The 22,341-nt window shown below is 40.9% G+C and overlaps 1 protein-coding gene across 11 annotated transcripts in view; it reads right to left on the minus strand.

The window, feature by feature from the left end:
• The window catches only part of cacna1d.L (calcium channel, voltage-dependent, L type, alpha 1D subunit L homeolog), a 162,318-nt gene that overhangs the window by 45,481 nt on the left and 94,496 nt on the right, over positions 1-22,341 (minus strand). For 8 of the 11 annotated variants that reach the window (XM_041590973.1, XM_041590980.1, XM_041590972.1 and 5 more), the window contains exons 21-30: positions 18,253-18,312; positions 15,382-15,488; positions 15,058-15,145; positions 14,492-14,599; positions 13,063-13,115; positions 10,519-10,665; positions 9,602-9,803; positions 9,114-9,272; positions 6,338-6,448; positions 3,230-3,313 (exon numbers count right to left, since the gene is read on the minus strand). In XM_041590973.1, the coding sequence (XP_041446907.1) occupies positions 3,230-3,313; positions 6,338-6,448; positions 9,114-9,272; positions 9,602-9,803; positions 10,519-10,665; positions 13,063-13,115; positions 14,492-14,599; positions 15,058-15,145; positions 15,382-15,488; positions 18,253-18,312 (1,119 nt within the window). Of the gene's footprint in view, positions 1-3,229; positions 3,314-6,337; positions 6,449-9,113; positions 9,273-9,601; positions 9,804-10,518; positions 10,666-13,062; positions 13,116-14,491; positions 14,600-15,057; positions 15,146-15,381; positions 15,489-18,121; positions 18,182-18,252; positions 18,313-22,341 lie in introns of all 11 variants that reach the window. The other 3 variants (XM_041590979.1, XM_041590978.1, XM_041590971.1) reach the window with 1 other exon arrangement.

Consider the following 22,341-nt stretch of genomic DNA (forward strand, 5'->3'; position numbering starts at 1 on the left):
CTGAGACTTGTAGTGGAGCCTTAGAACTGAGACTTGGGGTGGAGCCTTAGAGCTGAGACTTGGGGTGGAGCTTAGAATAGTTATTTAGGGGTGGTGACTTGGAATGGTTATTCAGAGTTGGGGCCTTAGAATGGTTATTCAATGGTGGGGCCTTGGAATGGTTATTTAGGGGTGGGGCCTTGGAATGGTTATTTAGGGGTGGGGCTTTGGAATAGTTATTTAGGAGTGGGGCCTTAGAATGGTTATTCAGGGGTGGGGCCTAGAAGAAAGAAAGATTGGTGTGTATGGGGGTAAGAGGTGCTTTTGGCCTTCTCTGCTATCCAGTGTGTTATTCAGCTCAGCCTTGGGCCATAGATACACCCGGCACTTCACTGATACTCCCCTGGCAAGAGAAGGTCAACAGGTTCTTGTACCTGCACCCGCCAATTATTTAGCAAGAAGGGGATCATTTGGTGCCATACTCAGGCCAAAGGGGCTCATATATCTGTATGAGTCTCTCTGTATATAAATCACTTGGTCTTTGTGGAAATGTAGAAAATGGTCTAAAACAATTGTGTTTTGAGTTCTCCTTGGACTTTAATTGATGGAGTTGGGGGTTGGTGCTGGGAGACCTCAGTGAGGAGAGAACCCCAGGGTAAGAGAAAGACTTCAGTGGAAGTCAGGTGAATGGACCCTGTGAATGGAGAATGGCTGGTGTGAGTGCTAGCTCCTGTGTGCAACTCAGAACTCAGCAGTGACAGAGAGACTGGGGAAGGTTACTATCCAGTCTGACTGTGTATAGAGACTTATTTGAAGGGTCTGAGCAGTGCAGAACCCACTGGAGCACATTTGGAGGGTTCTGTATATTGGGATAATGAGACTGAAACCTAAACCCACCCTGACATTTGTCTTCTTAAACTCCTTTATTTCCCCACCCTATTTAGGTCCTTCAAATACATTGTTGGTGCAGAACCAATGGCACCCAATTGTATGTGTGAAACAAACCAGCGGGGGGCGCTCATGATTTTTATTTCTGTGCAGATTCAATAATAAATCTGCTTATTCTTTCCAATCACCAACCCAAATATCAACCAGAAGGTGCTGGGAGTCAATATTTACTGGTTCTCTCTTTATATCTCTTTATACCTCTGACTCCTGATACAACTTCCCAATATCCATTCATTCCTCATTCTCACTGGGTTTATAGTTCTGTGTAACTGTCATTGTGTCTGTCCCTTTCTCTTCTCTGCACTGCTGCTTCTGACTCCTGATACAACTTCCCAATATCCATTCATTCCTCATTCTCACTGGGTTTATAGTTCTGTGTAACTGTCATTGTGTCTGTCCCTTTCTCTTCTCTGCACTGCTGCTTCTGACTCCTGATACAACTTCCCAATATCCATTCATTCCTCATTCTCACTGGGTTTATAGTTCTGTGTAATTGTCATTGTGTCTGTCCCTTTCTCTGCACTGCTGCTTCTGACTCCTGATACAACTTCCCAATATCCATTCATTCCTCATTCTCACTGGGTTTATAGTTCTGTGTAACTGTCATTGTGTCTGTCCCTTTCTCTTCTCTGCACTGCTGCTTCTGACTCCTGATACAACTTCCCAATATCCATTCATTCCTCATTCTCACTGGGTTTATAGTTCTGTGTAACTGTCATTGTGTCTGTCCCTTTCTCTTCTCTGCACTGCTGCTTCTGACTCCTGATACAACTTCCCAATATCCATTCATTCCTCATTCTCACTGGGTTTATAGTTCTGTGTAACTGTCATTGTGTCTGTCCCTTTCTCTGCACTGCTGCTTCTGACTCCTGATACAACTTCCCAATATCCATTCATTCCTCATTCTCACTGGGTTTATAGTTCTGTGTAACTGTCATTGTGTCTGTCCCTTTCTCTTCTCTGCACTGCTGCTTCTGACTCCTGATACAACTTCCCAATATCCATTCATTCCTCATTCTCACTGGGTTTATAGTTCTGTGTAACTGTCATTGTGTCTGTCCCTTTCTCTTCTCTGCACTGCTGCTTCTGACTCCTGATACAACTTCCCAATATCCATTCATTCCTCATTCTCACTGGGTTTATAGTTCTGTGTAACTGTCATCGTGTCTGTCCCTTTCTCTGCACTGCTGCCTCTGACTCCTGATACAACTTCCCAATATCCATTCATTCCTCATTCTCACTGGGTTTATAGTTCTGTGTAACTGTCATTGTGTCTGTCCCTTTCTCTTCTCTGCACTGCTGCTTCTGACTCCTGATACAACTTCCCAATATCCATTCATTCCTCATTCTCACTGGGTTTATAGTTCTGTGTAACTGTCATTGTGTCTGTCCCTTTCTCTTCTCTGCACTGCTGCTTCTGACTCCTGATACAACTTCCCAATATCCATTCATTCCTCATTCTCACTGGGTTTATAGTTCTGTGTAACTGTCATTGTGTCTGTCCCTTTCTCTGCACTGCTGCTTCTGACTCCTGATACAACTTCCCAATATCCATTCATTCCTCATTCTCACTGGGTTTATAGTTCTGTGTAACTGTCATTGTGTCTGTCCCTTTCTCTTCTCTGCACTGCTGCCTCTGACTCCTGATACAACTTCCCAATATCCATTCATTACTCAGTCTCACTGGGTTTATAGTTCTGTGTTGTATCAGGAGTCAGAGGAAGCAGTGCAGAGAAGAGAAAGGGCAGAATTATATTTTCTTTCATTTGGAAATATTTAATTTTTGGGTTTACATCCCTTTTTTTCCTGCAGAAAGTGCCACCACGTTTGTGTCTATTCAGGAATGACAATCTCAACATAAAGGGGAAGGGTTTCCTTTGGGCTAAATCAGGGATGTGCCTTTAAAAGAACTGTCAGGGGCTAATGTGGAACAGCTGTGCACCCAATTTTGAATTAAATCTTCAGTTGTGAATATTGGGGGGAATCAGTATAAATAGGATCAGCCTGTGTTTTTCAATCTGACCTATCACAGGACATCACTGTATTTATATTTCAACTGGAAAAATATTAAACACAATTGTTAATGTAAAAACCACATAAAGTGAAGTGTTAGTGGCACTAATGTTACATAGAGAGAAATACAATAATAATAATAAGTAATAATAATAAATAATAATAATAATAAAATAAGGGGGCACATTGTCACATCATACGGCATTAGTAACAGTTACACATTCACTACGGGGAGGGTTAGCCAAGGGGTGGGGGGCACAGGGATACGGGGGGTGAGCAGGTTACTTACGTTAACTTCTGTAATGGCAATATCAACAACGCTACCCACAACAATTAAGGCATCAAAAGTGTTCCATGCATCAGTGAAATAGTGCTGGGGGGCAGCCGCGGGGAGCAGGACAGAAGGAGGAGGGAAGAAGAAGAAGAAGAGCATTCAGTTAGAAAGAGAAAAAGACGGGTGGTAAAGTCACTGCCTCTCCAGCTTTTACAGACGACCAATCAGCAGTTGGCCGGGGATGCTGGGAATTGTAGTTTATACAGACTGGAGGGGCAGTGAAACCAAACACCCCTGTGAGATGAAGACATTGTATTAATTCAGTAACAGAGCGTTACATATAATGACCAACCATGAGACTCTGATTAGGCGACAGCGCAAGAAAGATTTTATTTGAAACTGTGACTTGTCCTGAAACAATGAGTGAAATACTAAAAAGCACAAAGAGTGGAGGATGCGGGTGAGAACTTACCTCTGCCTCACTGAGAACCACATCAACAATGCTGCCCATGACGATGAGCGAATCAAAAGTGTTCCAGGCATCGCTAAAGTAGCCCTGAGCGGAGTAGGCGGGGCAAATGGAGGAGGTTAACAGAGCATCATGGGAGGGACAACATGGACACAGCAGCACACACATTATGGTAATCTAGGAACTGGTTGGAGAGATGATGGCATGGGTATATCCAACTTCCAGCTCATTCACAGCAACTGACTCTTGACACATTATGGGGCCGCAGACAGCAGCAGTTCCAGGCATACTGTGTAGGAGACAGATGGTAGAAGAGCAAGATGGAGACAGTAGGACAAGATGGCGACAATAGGACAAGATGGAGTCAGTAGGACAAGATGGAGACAGTAGAGCAAGATGGAGACAGTAGGGCAAGATGGAGACAGTAAGGTAAGATTGAGACAGTAGGTCATGATGGAGACAGTTGGGCAAGATAGAGACAGTAGGCCAAGATGAAGTCAATAGGACAAGATGCAGACAGTAGGACAAGATAGAGACAGTAGGCCAAGATGAAGTCAATAGGACAAGATGCAGACAGTAGGACAAGATAGAGACAGTAGGGCAATATGAAGACAATAGGGCAAGATGCAGACAGTAGGACAAGATAGAGACAGTAGGGCAATATGAAGACAATAGGGCAAGATGGAGACAGTAGGGCAAGATAGAGGCAGTAGGACAAGATAGAGACAGTAGGGCAAGCTTGAGACAGTAGGTCAAGATGGAGACAGTAGGGCAAGATGGAGACAGCAGGAAAAGATTGAGACAGTAGGACAAGAGGAGACAGTAGGACAAGATGGATACAGTATGGCAGGATGGAGACATTAGGACAAGATGGAGACAGTAGGGCAGGATGGAGACAGTAGGACAAGAGGGAGACAGTAGAACAAGGTGGAAACAGTAGGACAAGATTAAGAAAATAGGGCAAGATGGAGACAGTAGGAATAGATGGAGATAGTAGGACAAGATAAAGACAGTAAGGCAAGATAAAGACAATAGGGCAAGATGGAGACAGTAGGACAAGATGGAGACAGTAGGACAAGATGGAGACATCACGAAACGATGGAGACAGTAGGACAAGATGAAGGCAATAGGGCAAGATGGAGACAGTAGGACAAGATGGAGACAGTAGGACAAGATAGAGACAGTAAGGCAAGATGGAGACAATAGGGCAAGATGAAGAGAGTTGGACAAGATGGAGACACATCTATTCGACCAAAGCAACCAATCAGAAGCCAGCATTTATTAGTCATCTATTTAAAAGGAAAGATCTGCTGCTGGATTTGTCAGTTGGTGGCATCTGATTACCTGTCACTCTTGTCCAATCATTCTTGTTCTTATTATATCTATACCCAGTGCCCATGTCTCCGGCCCTTCCCAGACAGACACAGACAGACGGATGCATTTGAGGATGGGGGAGCGAATGGCATAGGGACAAGTCACAGCAAATCAAACTTGTACAGAACACGCCTACGGCACAGCCACTTACGAGCCATCGTTCTTTTTTGGCCACACAAATCTGACATGAGATAATAATACACATAATGATAGTGAGCGTCAGACTCTATTAATTACCCTAATTATGGGACTGAAATTAGAGAAGATTCAATATAACATAAAAACTCTGCACAAGGGCCTCATTCACTAATGGATTCAGAAATTCCCTCCACCCTAAAAATTCCCCTTTTCTAAGGGGCAGATTTATCAAGGGTCAAATTGAAAATTCAAATTTGAAGTTTTGAATTTTCTATGGTCAAAACTGTTATATTTGACTATGGATTCGAGTTTTTTTCATTTTTTTTCGAGATTTATCATACTCTGGTCCTTTAAGAACTCAAATTCGACTATTTGCCTCCTAAAACCTGCTGAATTGCTGTTGAAGTCAATGGAAGACGTCCAGGGATCAATTTGGAGATGTTTGCAGCCTTCCTGACATTCAAGTTTTTTTCATAGAAAAAACTCGAATCGAGTATGATCGAATTAGTTTCAAATTCGATTTGAGTTTTTGGGTTGTTGCAATTCGTCCGAGTGGAAAAAATCTGATTTTCTTTATAAATTTCGATTGGTCGACTTTATGGGAGTTTTAAAAAAACTCACATGAACTTGAAATTCGACCCTTGATAAATGTGGCTCTAATGTCTAGTGTAATTGAGGGGGAATTTAGGGAGAAGTCCATATGATAAATGCCCCATGGGTGTGGGATTCAGACACCCCTCAAGCCTATCTTGGCTGGAATTTAAAGGGATATTGTTGTGAAAATAAAAAGGATTTCCTTGTTTAATATAGAGGCATATTTATTTGTTTTGTGCTTACACAGGGGACAGTATTTCCTGGTGCACATGAATGTCTCTACTTCCTCTCTGCCCTTTAGCTCATTGGTTCATTCACTTCCCCAGCAGCTGAGAAACACTGACAGAGAACATGAGCCCATGAGCCTCCCGTGTGTTATCAACTCCTCTCTGTCCATTGTTAGGGTTTAGAATAAAATCCCATTATATCTCGGGTCAATTCATGGATACAGATATTTCTATAAATCTCGCTAATTCATTAAACGTTTCCTAACCCAAATTAACCCCAATAGTGTTTTGTTATTTAATTTCCATTAACTCTGCGCTTACCTTAGGTTTGAAAGCAATGAGTTTCAAAACCATTTCTACAGTAAATACAGCCGTGAAGACCATGTTCATCACATCCATAACATCATTAAATATGTCCGACTGTCCGTAATGCTGCAAATAAGCAAATGAGAAAGTGGGGGCTTTGTTGGCCGCTCCATAATACCGATACACTCCCTATAATATATGAGTTCTAATATCCTTATCATTTACAGTAGGGGTACATTATCCCTTATAATACATGAGTGATACTCAGAGTTCCCTGTATAACTCAGCCTGCAGCCTTGTGTCTTTATATGGTCACAGAACAACCCCTCAGTGACTTCTAATATCCTTATCATTTACAGTAGGGGGTACATTATCCCTTATAATACATGAGTGATACTCAGAGTTCCCTGTATAACTCAGCCTGCAGCCTTGTGCCTTTATATGGTCACAGAACAACCCCTCAGTGACTTCTCATATCCTTATCATTTACAGTAGGGGGTACATTATCCCTTATAATACATGAGTGATACTCAGAGTTCCCTGTATAACTCAGCCTGCAGCCTTGTGCCTTTATATGGTCACAGAACAACCCCACAGTGACTTCTCATATCCTTATCATTTACAGTAGGGGGTACATTATCCCTTATAATACACAAGTGATACTCAGAGTTCCCTGTATAACTCAGCCTGCAGCCTTGTGCCTTTATATGGTCACAGAACAACCCCTCAGTGACTTCTAATATCCTTATCATTTACAGTAGGGGGTACATTATTCCTTATAATACATGAGTGATACTCAGAGTTCCCTGTATAACTCAGCCTGCAGCCTTGTGCCTTTATATGGTCACAGAACAACCCCTCAGTGACTTCTAATATCCTTATCATTTACAGTAGGGGGTACATTATCCCTTATAATACATGAGTGATACTCAGAGTTCCCTGTATAACTCAGCCTGCAGCCTTGTGTCTTTATATGGTCACAGAACAACCCCTCAGTGACTTCTAATATCCTTATCATTTACAGTAGGGGGTACATTATCCCTTATAATACATGAGTGATACTCAGAGTTCCCTGTATAACTCAGCCTGCAGCCTTGTGCCTTTATATGGTCACAGAACAACCCCTCAGTGACTTCTAATATCCTTATCATTTACAGTAGGGGTACATTATCCCTTATAATACATGAGTGATACTCAGAGTTCCCTGTATAACTCAGCCTGCAGCCTTGTGCCTTTATATGGTCACAGAACAACCCCTCAGTGACTTCTAATATCCTTATCATTTACAGTAGGGGGTACATTATCCCTTATAATACATGAGTGATACTCAGAGTTCCCTGTATAACTCAGCCTGCAGCCTTGTGCCTTTATATGGTCACAGAACAACCCCTCAGTGACTTCTAACATCCTTATCATTTACAGTAGGGGGTACATTATCCCTTATAATATACATGAGTGATACTCAGAGTTCTCTGTATAAACTGAAATATAATTTATTATGGGACACAATCTCTTTCCTATAATCAATGAGTGATGTCACAATTGTGATATATTATTGTTTTGAATATTACTTTCGTGATATGAATATAAAACAGCAGAACTAAAGGAAATAATGCCATTTTTAAAAAATGATAATGTGAGCCACATGCATTACACACATACACATATTACACACACATATTACACACACATATTACACACATATTACACACAAATATTACACACATATATTACACACACATTACACACATGTTACACATATATATTACACACACATATTACACACATATATTACACACACATATTACACACACATATTACACACATATTACACACATATATTACACACATATATTACACACATATATTATACACATATATTACACACATATTACACACATATATTACACACATATATTACACACATATTATACACACATATATTACACACACATATTACACACATATTATACACACCTATATTACACACACATATTACACACATATTATACACATATATTACACACACATATTACACACATATATTACACACATATATTACACACATATTATACACACATATATTACACACATTTATTACACACACATATTATACACATATATTACACACACATATTACACACATATTACACACATATATTACACACATATATTACACACATATTATACACACATATATTACACACACATATTACACACATATATTACACACATATTATACACACATATATTACACACACATATTACACACATATATTACACACATATATTACACACATATTATACACACATATATTACACACATTTATCACACACACATATTATACACATATATTACACACACATATTACACACATATTACACACATATATTACACACATATATTACACACATATTATACACACATATATTACACACACATATTACACACATATAATACACACATATATTACACACATATTACACACACATATTACACACACATATTACACATATATTACACACATATTATACACATATATTACACACATATTACACACACATATTACACACACATATTACACATATATTACACACATATTATACACACATATATTACACACACATATTACACACATATTATACACACATATATTACACACATATATTACACACATATTACACACATATATTACACACATATATTACACACATATATTACACACATATTACACACATATATTACACACATATTACACACATATATTACACACATATATTACACACATACCTGCATAGCCAAGCACAGGGTGTTGAGCATAATAAGAACGAACATGATGTATTCAAAGCCAGTCGAGTTGACCACATACCAGAATTTATACTGATAAGGGTTTTTTGGGATGTATCTCCGCAAAGGTCGAGCTTTTAAAGCGTATTCTACACACTGACGCTGCAATAAAGAATTGATAAGGTTCAGCATTAAAAAAGCAGCATTTTAAATGCCACTAAAACAAATTCGTATATAAGACAAGTTGTGCATCCCTGGAATATCTTCTTCTCTGATCCAGTAGGTAAAATGCAATTCAGTGGCTCCCCCTAGTGATCAAACAAACTATGATGCTGATTTGTTCGTTGGCCACTAGGGGGAGCCAGTAAATGATTCAAGTCACCGGCGGATGGAGCAGACTCGACATATAGTTGCAATGTCTCACTGTCCCAGTATATCATTCTATGCTCCATCATTCCCCTTCCAGTTGCTTCCGCACAACTATAACTCACCTGGTTTTTATCCAGCTCACAGTTCTTATACTCCTTTTCTCCCTGTTCCTGAAATGTGACGATGACAAAACCCACGAAGATGTTCATCATGAAGAAGGCAACGATGATGATGTAGATGATGAAGAAGATGGAGATCTCCACTCTGTTGTTGTAGATGGGACCCACATTTTCCCCGTTGGAGTCGATGGCTTTATAGAGGAGCCTGAATGAAAGCACTAGTGTTAGTTTGGCATTAAATTTAACTCTCAGTAACTTATAGAATGTCCTACACCTACACAAGTTCTTCATTTTTTATTCTTTATAGTCTTTGAGTTGTCTGCTTGTACCCCTTTCCATTTGTCAGATGGGGGTCACTGACCCCAGCAACCAAAATAACTTTACTTATCTTTCTATTTAGGCCTCTAATATCCATATTTCAGTCTCTCATTTAAATCACTGCCTGGTTGCTAAGCTACTCTGCACCCTAGCAACTAGATAGTAGTTGGTCCCTGAACCCTAACTCCTATTCCCAAAGCCTTTCTTTTACAGTTTTTAAATAATGGTGGCCTGATAGCTTGCGCTATCCCACAATGCCTTGCCTTTGTAAAGGATTCTTATGGGGTGCAACAATTACCCAGAAGTGGGTAAGTAGTTCCGGCTGAGGCTATTCTGGTGAGCAGAAATGAGGGGATCCATATCAGCTAAGGATGCACTGAATTCACTATTTTAGGATTTGTCGAAATCTTTTGTGAAAGATTTGACCAAATTCCAAACCGAATCTGAAAACTAATTTGCATATGTAAATTAGGGAAATGAGGGGGATTCATCCGAATTCTGCTGAAAAAGGCAGAATCTTGGCCGAATCCCGAATTGGGTGCATCCCTCGTATCAGCTCATGGGACACACAGACGGCAGGGACGTTACTGCAGAATACTTACGCCGGCCATCCTTCAAAGGTGGAAACGGTAAAGAGAGCCATCATGGCGGAGAGCACGTTGTCGAAGTTGAAGTCGCTGTTGTGCCACGCTCGCTCTCGGATGGCCGGGTTGTTAACGTCTCCGTCCTTGTAAATAATGTATTTTCCCCTGGGGACAAGAGAAAGATCATTGGCATTGGATGAAGGTCTCTAATACACAGAATATCACAGGTGAGACTTAGTTGTCATTCACATGGAACTTCTTCATCCGGCCTCCACCTCCACACAGATAAAAACTGCCACAAGGTCACAGCGTGGGCGGGGCCTGAATGACATGAAAGTTACAGGACAGGCAGAGGTTGGGACAGGGTCACACCAAGCCGACCCCTAGGTACACAGCCAGATACCTCTAGTAGCTTGACTGACTTACTCTTAGCATCAGAGTCAACTACCCTCAAGCCAAAGCAAAATCAGTTAATCCAAAAAGCACATTTAGCATTCACAACACTGCTGCCTGGAGATGCCTGTTACCCCTTTTAACAATGAAAGTGATTGCGCCATCAGGATATTAAAAAAAAAACAGTTCATGGCTCCACCAAGATACTAAAAAACACAGTTCATAGCTCCACCAGGATATTGGAAGAAACAGCTCATAGCTCCACAGGATATTAAGCAAACAGTTCTTGGCTTCACCAGGATATTAAGAAAAACAATTCGTAGCTCCACCAAGATATTAAAAAACTTTTCAAAAACAGTTCATAGCTCCACCAGATTATTAAGAATACAGTTCATAGTGCCACCAAGATTACCAGTATTAGAAAAACAGTTCATAGCTCCACCAGGATATATAAAGAAAGAGTTCATAGCTCTACCAGCATATTAATAAAACAGTTCATGGCTCCACCAAGATATTAAAAAAACAGTTCATAATTCCACCATGTTATTTAAAAAAGAGTTCATAGCTCCACCAGGATATTAAGAAAACAGTTCATGGCTCCACCAAGATATTTAAAGAAAGAGTTCATAGCTCCACCAGGATATTAAAAAAACAATTCATAGCTCCACCAGGATGTTAAGAAAACGGTTCATGGCTCCACCAAGTTATTTAAAAATAAAATAGTTCATAGCTCCACCAGGATATTTAAAGAAAGAGTTTATACCTCCACCAAGACATTAAAAAAAACAGTTCATAGCTCCACTACGATATTAGAGGGAAACAGCTCATAGCTCCACCAGGATATCAAGAAAACAGTTCATGGCTCCACCAAGATATTGAAAAATACAGTTCATACCTCCACCAAGATATTTAAAGAAACAGTTCATGGCTCCACCAGGATATTAGAGTAATAGCCCCATAAGGATACTGGATCCACAGCTCAACCAGGATATAGGAAGAACCATTTCATAACTCCATGATGATTCAGGAGGAACAAGTTCAAAATTCAAATAAGGTATTTGGAAAAACTGCTGATAATTCCGACATTTATAAATAATGGCATAAGAAGGGCCAGCCAGGATATTGGAAGTTAAGTTACTTATTTCACACGGATACGAGAAGAACCAGTTTGCAATTCCACCAGGATACTAGAAAAAAACAGTTGGTGATTGCACTGTTACACAAGGATTCAGCTGGTTACCATGGCATAATATTAGGAGGAATCCATCATTAATAATACCATAATATTGGAGAAATTCCTTTAAAACATTTCCATGGCCGGTCCATAACTCCACCATGACACTGAAGTACTGCTTATTTGCAGAACCAGTTTAAAGATCCCAAACAAACGTTCCGAGCATGGCATTTATTATAAGATCCAGTTCCTGCTCCATAATAAGTGGTTTATATTTCCATGACAACTGAAGAATCTGTGCATAAGTTATAAAGAATACTGGGGTAGAGTCTGAAAAAACTGGATCGTAACTGTTGTGTTGCTTGAAGAACCTTCCCATTGAATTGGAAGAACAAGTTCAAGACCCCATGAAGATATTGTACCAAAAACATCATCATGATTTTGATGATGAAGAGTCAAGTCCATTTAATGGAAAAACCAGTGTGTGAGTCCATAAAGTTATCTGAAGAACCAGCTCATGACTGTCTGTTGATCGCTTCCCATACGGCTCTACCATTTATTAGAAGAAACAGTCTATCATTCACCAATGACATTTCAAGAACTAGAAGTGCCACCATTTCATGTAAGATGCAGTTCAACTCTAAGAACGTTTCTGAACACCATCATAAACCTGGAACAACCCATTTGCAGACTATGGACCAGTTTGTATGTCTGACACTTAACTTTAAGAATCTGCCTAATCCTTCATCAGATGCTGCAGGAACCATCTACAACTAACCAATAGTAAGGTTTATCTTAGACAAGTTTCTTATGTCCCCTGAAAGTCAGACTTCTATAGGAAAGGCTATAATATCATGACTACTGCAACATGTATGTGCTCTCTCCCTGGTCACATTGTAATCACTCAGAGAGCCCATGTTCATATTCTGTAGGGACATGTGGTCCCTTTGCACCTTCTTCCTCTTGTACAACATTCAGTCTAACAACATTCTTACTTGCACTCCACTGGCGTCTGTTTTGCTTCATCTGAACAGCGATAAAACTTCCCCTGTGTGTAAAAAAAAAAGAGACAATGTTGAGCAGCACCAGGACATGTAAGTAGGGCAAACCTCTAGCTCTAACAGCCTCGAACAACTGTGAAAGTGTCTACTATCTCAAGTACTATAATTACAGTAAATAGACCTAATTTCCAAACACTGGATCTGGACATCATAATGGAGTTTGTCACATGGACTCATTTTAGTAACAGGTAATATTAACAGATGAATGACCACTCCTGATCCCAAGGTGGGACAATTTAAAGGAAGTGGTTGGAAAATTCAAATTTGCCCTACTGTCTCCATCTTGTCTTACTGTCTCCAACTTGTCCTACTGTCTCCCTCTTGCCCTACTGTCTCCATTCCATCTTTCCCTACTGTCTCCATCTTGTCCTACTATCTCCATCTTGTCTTACTGTTTCTATCTTGTCCTGCTGTCTCCATCTTGTCTGACTGTCTCCATCTTGCCCTACTGTCTCCACCTTTCCTACTGTCTCGATCTTGTTCTACTGTATTCATCTTGCCCTACTGTCTCCATATTCCCTACTGTCTCCATCTTGTCCTTTTGTCTCCATCTTGCCCTACTGTCTCCATATTCCCTACTGTCTCCATCTTGCCATACTGTCTCCAACTTGTCCCTCTATCTCAATCTTGTTCTACTGTCTTCATCTTGCCCTACTGTCTCTTTATTCCCTACTGTCTCCATCGTGGCCTACTGTCTCCATATTCCCTACTGTCTCCATCTTGTCCTACTGTCTCCATCTTGTCCTACTGTCTCCATCTTGTCCTACTGTCTCCATCTTGTCCTACTGTCTACATCTTGTTCTACTGTCTCCATCTTGTTCTACTGTCTCCATCTTATCCTGCTGTCTTGATCATATCCTTTTGTGTCCATCTTGTCCTTCTGTCTCCATCTTGCCCTACTGTGTCCATATTCCCTACTGTCTCCATCTTGTTCTACTGTCTCCATCTTGTTCTACTGTCTCCATCTTGACCTACTGTCTCCATCTTGTCCTGCTGTCTCCATATTCCCTACTGTCTACATCGTGTCCTACTGTCTCTATCTTGCCCTACTGTCTCCATCTTGTCCTACTGTCTCCATCTTGTCCTACTGTGTCCATATTCCTTACTGTCTTTATCTTGCCATACTTTCTCCATCTTGTCCTTCTGATTCTTATCCATCTATACCAGCTATCCCCGTTCATTTTATTTACAACTGTGGCCCTCCTATGTGCTGAGCCCAGGGCAATTGCTGAATCTGACCCTGAGCCCCCCTCACCAAAGGTACATTTGTCAGGGATAGAAAATGTTATTGACAATAGCAGAGCTTGACTAGCAGGGATGTGAGAAAACTAATGGTATTTTTGCTGTTCACCAGCTCACTCACCTTAAACAACTGCACTCCAATACAGGCAAACATAAACTGCAGCAATGTGGTGACGATCATGATATTCCCGATTGTCCGGATAGCGACAAACACACACTGAACTACGTGCTAAAGGGAGAAAGAAAAGCACAAATAACTAGCAGTGCCCATATACATATACAGGAAAACTATTTGTACAAATGAAGATAATTAGATATAGAACAGAGCTCAATGGAATTGGATGATCTCTCTCTCTTTATATATATATATATGTATATTCTGGATCAGATGGGATCCATTACAGAAGTATTCAATTTACTATTACCTAACATCACTGTAAACGCAGAGATCAATGGAACACAAACAAAACAAATTTTACCATTTGGCATAATACAGACCATAAAACTCACCAATTTCATCCAATAATGTATTTTTCCCATGGGGTTGCAAGAGAAGAGACCATGTCTGTGAGCTACGGTGCAACTGCCATTATATGGTCGACTACTCAGTGGCAACTGCAACTCAGCATCTAATACAATAGTGACCGAACAAAGGGAGCGGGACAGACAGTGGGACAGAACTAATACCTTGAGGCCTTTGGCTCTATTGATGGCTCTCAGGGGTCTGAGCACTCGCAGGACACGCAGAATCTTCACCACGGAAATGGCGCTGGATCTGTGCAAATGTTAATGTTAGAATCTTTCCCTATATTCTCTGGTATTGCATATACATGTATAAGATACAATAATGATATAAGATGTATTAATGGCATATAATTTGCCTTTATAATAAATACATGTGGTTACAATCGCAGCAAAGGTGAGGCTAATGTAGCCACTGAGCAGAGTATGAGAGTGTAGCACAGACATACAGACAGATATATATATATATTGTAGCAAATAGGCACTTACTGGATACCAAAGGACACCAGGGAAACCCCCACGACCAGCAAGTCCAGCAAATTAAAGTAATTTCGGCAGAAAGAGCCTTTGTGGAGAAATGCCCCGAATGTCATCATCTGAGACAATTGAAATATTCACTGATCAGACAAAGCAATATATAGTCAATGTTACTGTGAGATACACGTGCAGATACTGGCAGATTCCTTCTACTGACCCAACTTATCTGCCCAATGTATTTGAATAAAACAATCACCCACCTTGTTAGGGAGATATAATGAGTGAAGATACTTGGTACCCGGGTATAACAAACATCCTTACAGTAAATAGACAATGTGAATGAGGCCCAGCACACTAAAGGTGTAAGGGACCTGCTACTTTAGAGACCAGTAAGGGAGGAAAAGAGGGGCCAAGCACCTAAGACCCAGTAGAAGGAGAGGCACAAAGCACTTAAGCCTCAGTAGAAGTAGAGGGGCCAATCATCTATGACCCAGTAGGAGGAGAGGGTCTAAGACTGGAGACCCAGTAGGAGGAGAGGGGCCAATAACCTAAACCCCAGTAGAAAGGCTTTTGATACAAGGCATTAGTCATGCAAATCCCATTATTCTACAGTGGGTCACATGGAATCACATTATTTCCCCTGACCAATTGGAATAAGGCTTAGGGACCAGATATACTGGAGGAGAAGAAATTATAATAAAATTAGAACTAGAATTAGATCAAAAATGTGGAAAAATTCAAGCATTTAAGGAGAAACTTGTGCAAACTGATAATGAGAAAGTGGACAGAATATTTGTGCACAAACAATTAATTTCCAATGTTTTTTAAGGTGACTCGTTAAAGGGCCCATTCCCATTAAATCTACAAGCGTGGCATGGATTTTACTGCTTCAAACCAGTAACCTTTATAATAAAGAGAAACAATGGCTAATTCCATGCAGCAAAGGAATCATTATAAGTGATAGAATATCTTGCTGTTTATAGCAATGTGGGACCTATTAGTAATTGAGAAACTCATTCTGATTGGCTCTATATGGGAACATCTATCTGACATAGCATGTTTTTAATGGGACCCTGGCAGCCAAAGAATAGCTGCAATTTCACTTAATATTTAATGTATTTTCTAATGAAATAATAATAATGTACAGTTGAATAACACCCACCACTTCCTGTGTGAATAACTTACTACTGCAGTAGACTGGCAGGGAATGCGCCTTTAAGAGCTAGAATTGGTCACTCAATGTGTCACTCAAAGTGTTAACCAGTCAAAACGTGTGTGGAAGTGTCAGGGCACTGCAATGCTGCAAACACACACTGGAACCTGTTTAAATCAGCAGTTATATCTACAATATGGAACTTATCCCGATATCGCTAGAAAGTGAGTATTAAAGGGGTGGTTTTCCTTTAAGTTAACTTTAAAATCTGAATTTTTCTGACAGTTAAATTATAAAAGTCCAACCAAACGAGAATCCAAGATTAGACTTTAGTTATTATTAAACAACCACGATTTAATCAGATCGGGGACAAACAATAAAAAAATCAATCAATATCCAAATCATTTTTTCTGAGTTTATTCCCAAATCGTTCCGTTTTTTTGGGGTCTTTTTCCGCCAAAAAAAGCCCAATTTTTTCAGATTTTTGCCCGAAAAGTCCGAAATAGCCGGCTAATTCCAGTGCAACCACAGAAACTTCCAAATAGCATAGGGACCTCTCCCACTGACTTATATAAAACCACAGTAGGTCTGAGATGTCGGATTTGGACTTTTTCCATCCATAATAAATCTCAGGAAATTCAAGTTTCTTTTTTCCACTAAAAATTACGGTTTGATAGTAAAAAACAAAAATCGAATTTTTTGAGATTTTGGAATTTGGACTTTAATAAAAAACTCCCTTAGTATGTCACAGAATGTAGAATTCTAAGCAACTTTTCAGTTGGTCTTCATAATTTATTTTTTAAAGTTTCTGACTCTTTCCATCTTTCACATGGGGGTCATTGACCCCATCCTCATGTAAAAAACAAATGCTTTGTAATAGTTATGTGTGGGTAGGGTTTCTCCCGCCCGAGCCCGACTTCCAGGTTCCTTTTATAGACCCATGCCCTTCGGATGATGTCACAAAAGGGGCGGGGCGAGCAGGTGCACGGCTATAAAACCAGAACCCGGAAGTCGCAGTGTACGGTGGCAAATGGGGGTGCAAGGTTGGCCCTAACCAGACTGAATGCGTGTAAACCCTTGGGTCCCGCGGGTTTCAGGCCGGGCCGCACATCACTACTCTGTTGGGCTACAAATATATTGTTATTGCTACTTTTTATTCCTCATCTTTCTACTCAGGCCTCTCCTATTCATATTCCAGTCTCTTATTCACATCAATGCATGGTTGCTAGGGGAATTTGGACCCTAGCAACCAGATGGCTGAAACTGCAAACTGGAGAGCTGCTGAATAAAAAGCTAAATAAGTCCAAAACCACAAATAATAAAAAATGAAAACCAATTACAAATTGTCTCAGAATATCCCTCTCTACATCATATTAACAGTTAATTTAAAGGTGTTCAACCACTCTAAGACACCAATAGATGAGTTGCTCTCTAGCATTGATAAAGGGTTTCACTTTGTGTTGTTGCATTTACAATGATTTAATTCCAATAAGCTGCCGGCCCATGGGGGGGGGGTATATAAATAAGGTGGGGCGCAGGCAGAGCAATGATATAAACGACTGCTGATTGAAACAAAGTTCCGTCCAAGCGATGGGTTACCTTTAACATGATTTCAAAAGTAAACATACTAGTGAAGACATAATCTGCATAGCCTAGGACCTAGGGGTACAAAAGAATGGAACATTAATATAAACAGGACTTTGTGACTTCAGAGGCAACAACATCATTACCTTCAGGAAGATTTCAACGGTAAAGATGCCTGTGAAAGCATAGTCAAAGTAACCAAGAATCTGCAAGGACAACAGACAGCACATGGGTGAGAAATGAAAAGCAAAGCCTCCTGCCTTTTATGATCAACCCTCTTCCCTTCCTAAATGTCCCCCAGGGATTGGACATCTAAAGACCAGTTTCTCTCCTGAAGGTCTCATGATGGAGTCATCTAGAATTGAACAAAAAATTCATTTCCCCACATCTACTGCACAATGATTTAAGATAAAGCATCGAAGACTCTTCACCCTCATTCCCAAGGCCTTTGTGATTCTAGAACAGGGTGTAGAGGAAAGACACAAGCATGAAAAAAAGATCCTCAGAAGAAACGAGGGCTGTGATTGGTTCTTTGCTAGCCCCATATGGAGAGCGAGGATGCAGGAGGCTCTCTTTGGAGTAAACCTGTCTCTTTAGGCCTCCAAAACTTGCTTCAAGCCAGGAATTTACTAATGAGCAGCTACTTGAGGCCACTGGAAGTAACATCAATGTGGATGGTGAGCAATGTTTCTGGTGTCCCTGATCAGATTTTCCGGCAGTTCCCACAGATCTATGATTGTCCCATAAAAGTGTAATAGTAACTGGAATTACTGTCTGAAACAGAAACCCCTTCATCTCCCTGTCCTGATGGACTCACAGCTGAGACATGAGAACTTCATCCAGATCAGAATGGAGCCTCTTTAGTTTTTCAGCTGATTCAGAACCCCAATGACTCAAAACCCAATGACTTCAAATTTCTGGGGTTCATTAGAGCAAAGGTTACCAATCTGGGTACATTTTCCCATTCCCCCAGATAACCCCATAGATGTGCCTGGAAGGAGAGTAATACAATGTGGAAATGTGCTGGATGTCTTTATGCTCCACCATCTTTCTCCTGAATTAACTGCGGTCCTTGTCTCTCCTAAGTGCCACTCGGATAGAGATAGTATAGATATAGATATAGTATTTTTCAGCACTGAATTCATCTTATGCATTTCTCATGTGGCTGCATAAGAGTAACACAAATGGCCAAAATGAAACCTCTAAAGACCAGAAGAACATTGGTTCAGTAACTAATAAGTAATCATTAGAGACTTCCGACTGCACTTAATCAAATCATTCCACCCAAAGACCCAGCATGTAACATTAAGTATTTCATCTGGCTCTCCTCACCTCCTATACAGGAACAATAGTATGAGTAGTTATGGCCAAAAATCAAATGAAATCCTTGCGTGGGGATAGGCTATGAATGAGCTAAATAACAAAACAAGGGCCCCAAAGGCTCTGGAGTTACTAGAGCTCAGCACCACGATGGCCTAAAGTTTAGTTTATCACCAAACTAGAGGTTTATAATGAATCATAAGGCTCTAAAAATGATCTAAAACCTGCCATATCTCAGATACTGATAAAACATCAGAAATGCAAACCCATGCAGCTCCAGAATAGCCATGGACCAAATACACAGTCCAGTCATTGATTGGCCCAGTTTTCTTTTGCTGGCCAATATACCGAGTGTCAGGACTATTGGGGATTGAATCCCTGGTCTGCAGGTTGACTGGACAGTGCATTCTCATGCTGAGCCACTGGAGGCAGTTGGAGCTCACACCTCGAACTGTCAGTGTAGATTACTGCTATTCCATGTCTCCACCCCTAATCTCATTGAAGCCAGGTGTCGGTGATCTTATCATCAAGGCTCTATATAAGCCATTACCTTTCTGCCAGCCATTGCTGGATCATTGATTTATTTCTGTGTTCTAGTCGCCTTGTGCCAGTGTTCCTGAAATTACCCAGTCCCTGATTCCTGACTTGTCCTGCTTGTTCCTCTGACCTGTTTATTCCTTGTACCTGCTACATCCTTGATCTGATCTCCTGGTTTGACCCTTCGCCTGTTTCACGGACTTCCATTGTTTGCTGCCTGCCACTGATCTCTTGCCTGTTCCTAGGACTTGTATCGCCTGCCGCCCGCCTATGAACTCTTGCCTGTGTACACGGACTTGCATCAGCCTGCCCCAACCTTTGGTTTGTTATAGTTCTCATTTTACTTCTTATTATTTGTCTTCCGTTTCACCAGCACCAATTGTTTATAGTTTATCATTAAACTTCATTCTGAGCACACTTCCATTTCCTGGTTATTCTAACACCAAACATGGTGTCGCCATGTTACCATGCATTTCGGCTCCTACCTGCCAACCACACACTGTTGGTAGATCCTGACACCGAGATTTCACTAGAGTTTGATGGGCTGAAATGCTCAGGAGAGGGGCCACACTGAGGACCATACAGCTGTGTTGGAGATTGATGGAACTGTATGGATTAATGATGGGCAAGTAGCCACCGGTGCTGTTCAGATCTTCAGCTGTTTATAGTAATACACTTATATCTGAAAAATGCTTGTACATAGTACTGTATGGCCAGAAATGGAAACGTCTAATTATATAAATGCTAGGGCCAAACTTACACACTCTATATTAGCATATTAGTACAAAATCATCAGAATAAGAATTATATCTTTCCTGCAAGAACAGTCAGGTTATGGGATTCCCTACCAAGAGAGGGGAATGAGTGATTCATTGGTGGGGAGGAAAGGAGATCTCACCATCAGCATAGGAAGGGGTTCTTTACTGTAAGGACAGTCAGGTTATGGGATTCCCTACCAAGAGAGGGGAATGAGTGATTCATTGGTGGGGAGGAAAGAAGATCTCACCATCAGCATAGGAAGGTGTTCTTTACTGTAAGGGCAGTCAGGTTATGGGATTCCTTACCAAGAGAGGGGGAATGAGTGATTCATTGGTGGAGAGGAAAGGAGATCTCACCATCAGCATAGGAAGGGTTTCTTTACTGTAAGGACAGTCAGGTTATGGGATTCACTACCAAAAGAGGGGAATGAGTGATTCATTGGTGGGGAGGAAAGGAGATCTCACCATCAGCATAAGAAGGGGTTCTTTACTGTAAGGACAGTCAGGTTATGGGATTCCCTACCAAGAGAGGGGAATGAGTGATTCATTGGTGGGGAGGAAAGAAGATCTCACCATCAGCATAGGAAGGTGTTCTTTACTGTAAGGGCAGTCAGGTTATGGGATTCCTTACCAAGAGAGGGGGAATGAGTGATTCATTGGTGGGGAGGAAAGGAGATCTCACCATCAGCATAGGAAGGGGTTCTTTACTGTAAGGACAGTCAGGTTATGGGATTCCCTACCAAGAGAGGGGGAATGAGTGATTCATTGGTGGGGAGGAAAGGAGATCTCACCATCAGCATAGGAAGGGGTTCTTTACTGTAAGGACAGTCAGGTTATGGGATTCCCTACCAAGAGAGGGGGAATGAGTGATTTATTGGTGGGGAGGAAAGGAGAGTTCGCCATCAGCATAGGAAGGGGTTCTTTACTGTAAGGACAGTCAGGTTATGGGATTCCCTACCAAGAGAGGGGAATGAGTGATTCATTGGTGGGGAGGAAAGGAGATTTCACCATCAGCATAGGAAGGGGTTCTTTACTGTAAGGACAGTCAGGTTATGGGATTCCCTACCAAGAGAGGGGGAATGAGTGATTCATTGGTGGGGAGGAAAGGAGATCTCACCATCAGCATAGGAAGGGGTTCTTTACTGTAAGGACAGTCAGGTTATGGGATTCCCTACCAAGAGAGGGGGAATGAGTGATTCATTGGTGGGGAGTAAAGGAGAGGGGTATGATGGTTTCATAAGTGGGTTTTGTGTAGAAATGGATACATATAAGTAGAGTTTTTATGATTTATGACTTAGTAATTCATCCACCTAGAAATCTCATTGCCATTTTGGGGTCAACGTGAATGAGTTTTCCCCCTGAACTGGCAGCAGGAGTTTTCTTTCCCATGAATTAATATATAGAGTGTTTTGGTTTGATGAAATGAACGTGTTCTCAGCTCGTGTTCCGATGGATTGTGTTACAATATGAAATGCTTAGGAAGCTGGGATGTTATTAAATTGCTGGTAACTGGCGAGAGCTTCCCAACAGAGGGCAGATCTCATATGATGAGCGATGTAACAAGAAGCCCCGAGAGGCCCAGTCAGAGCCGATATATTAGGCGGAGGGCCCCCAGCGACA

This window comes from Xenopus laevis, chromosome 4L (genome assembly GCF_017654675.1).
Source record: "Xenopus laevis strain J_2021 chromosome 4L, Xenopus_laevis_v10.1, whole genome shotgun sequence".
In the NCBI taxonomy this organism is placed as follows: Eukaryota; Metazoa; Chordata; class Amphibia; order Anura; family Pipidae; genus Xenopus; species Xenopus laevis.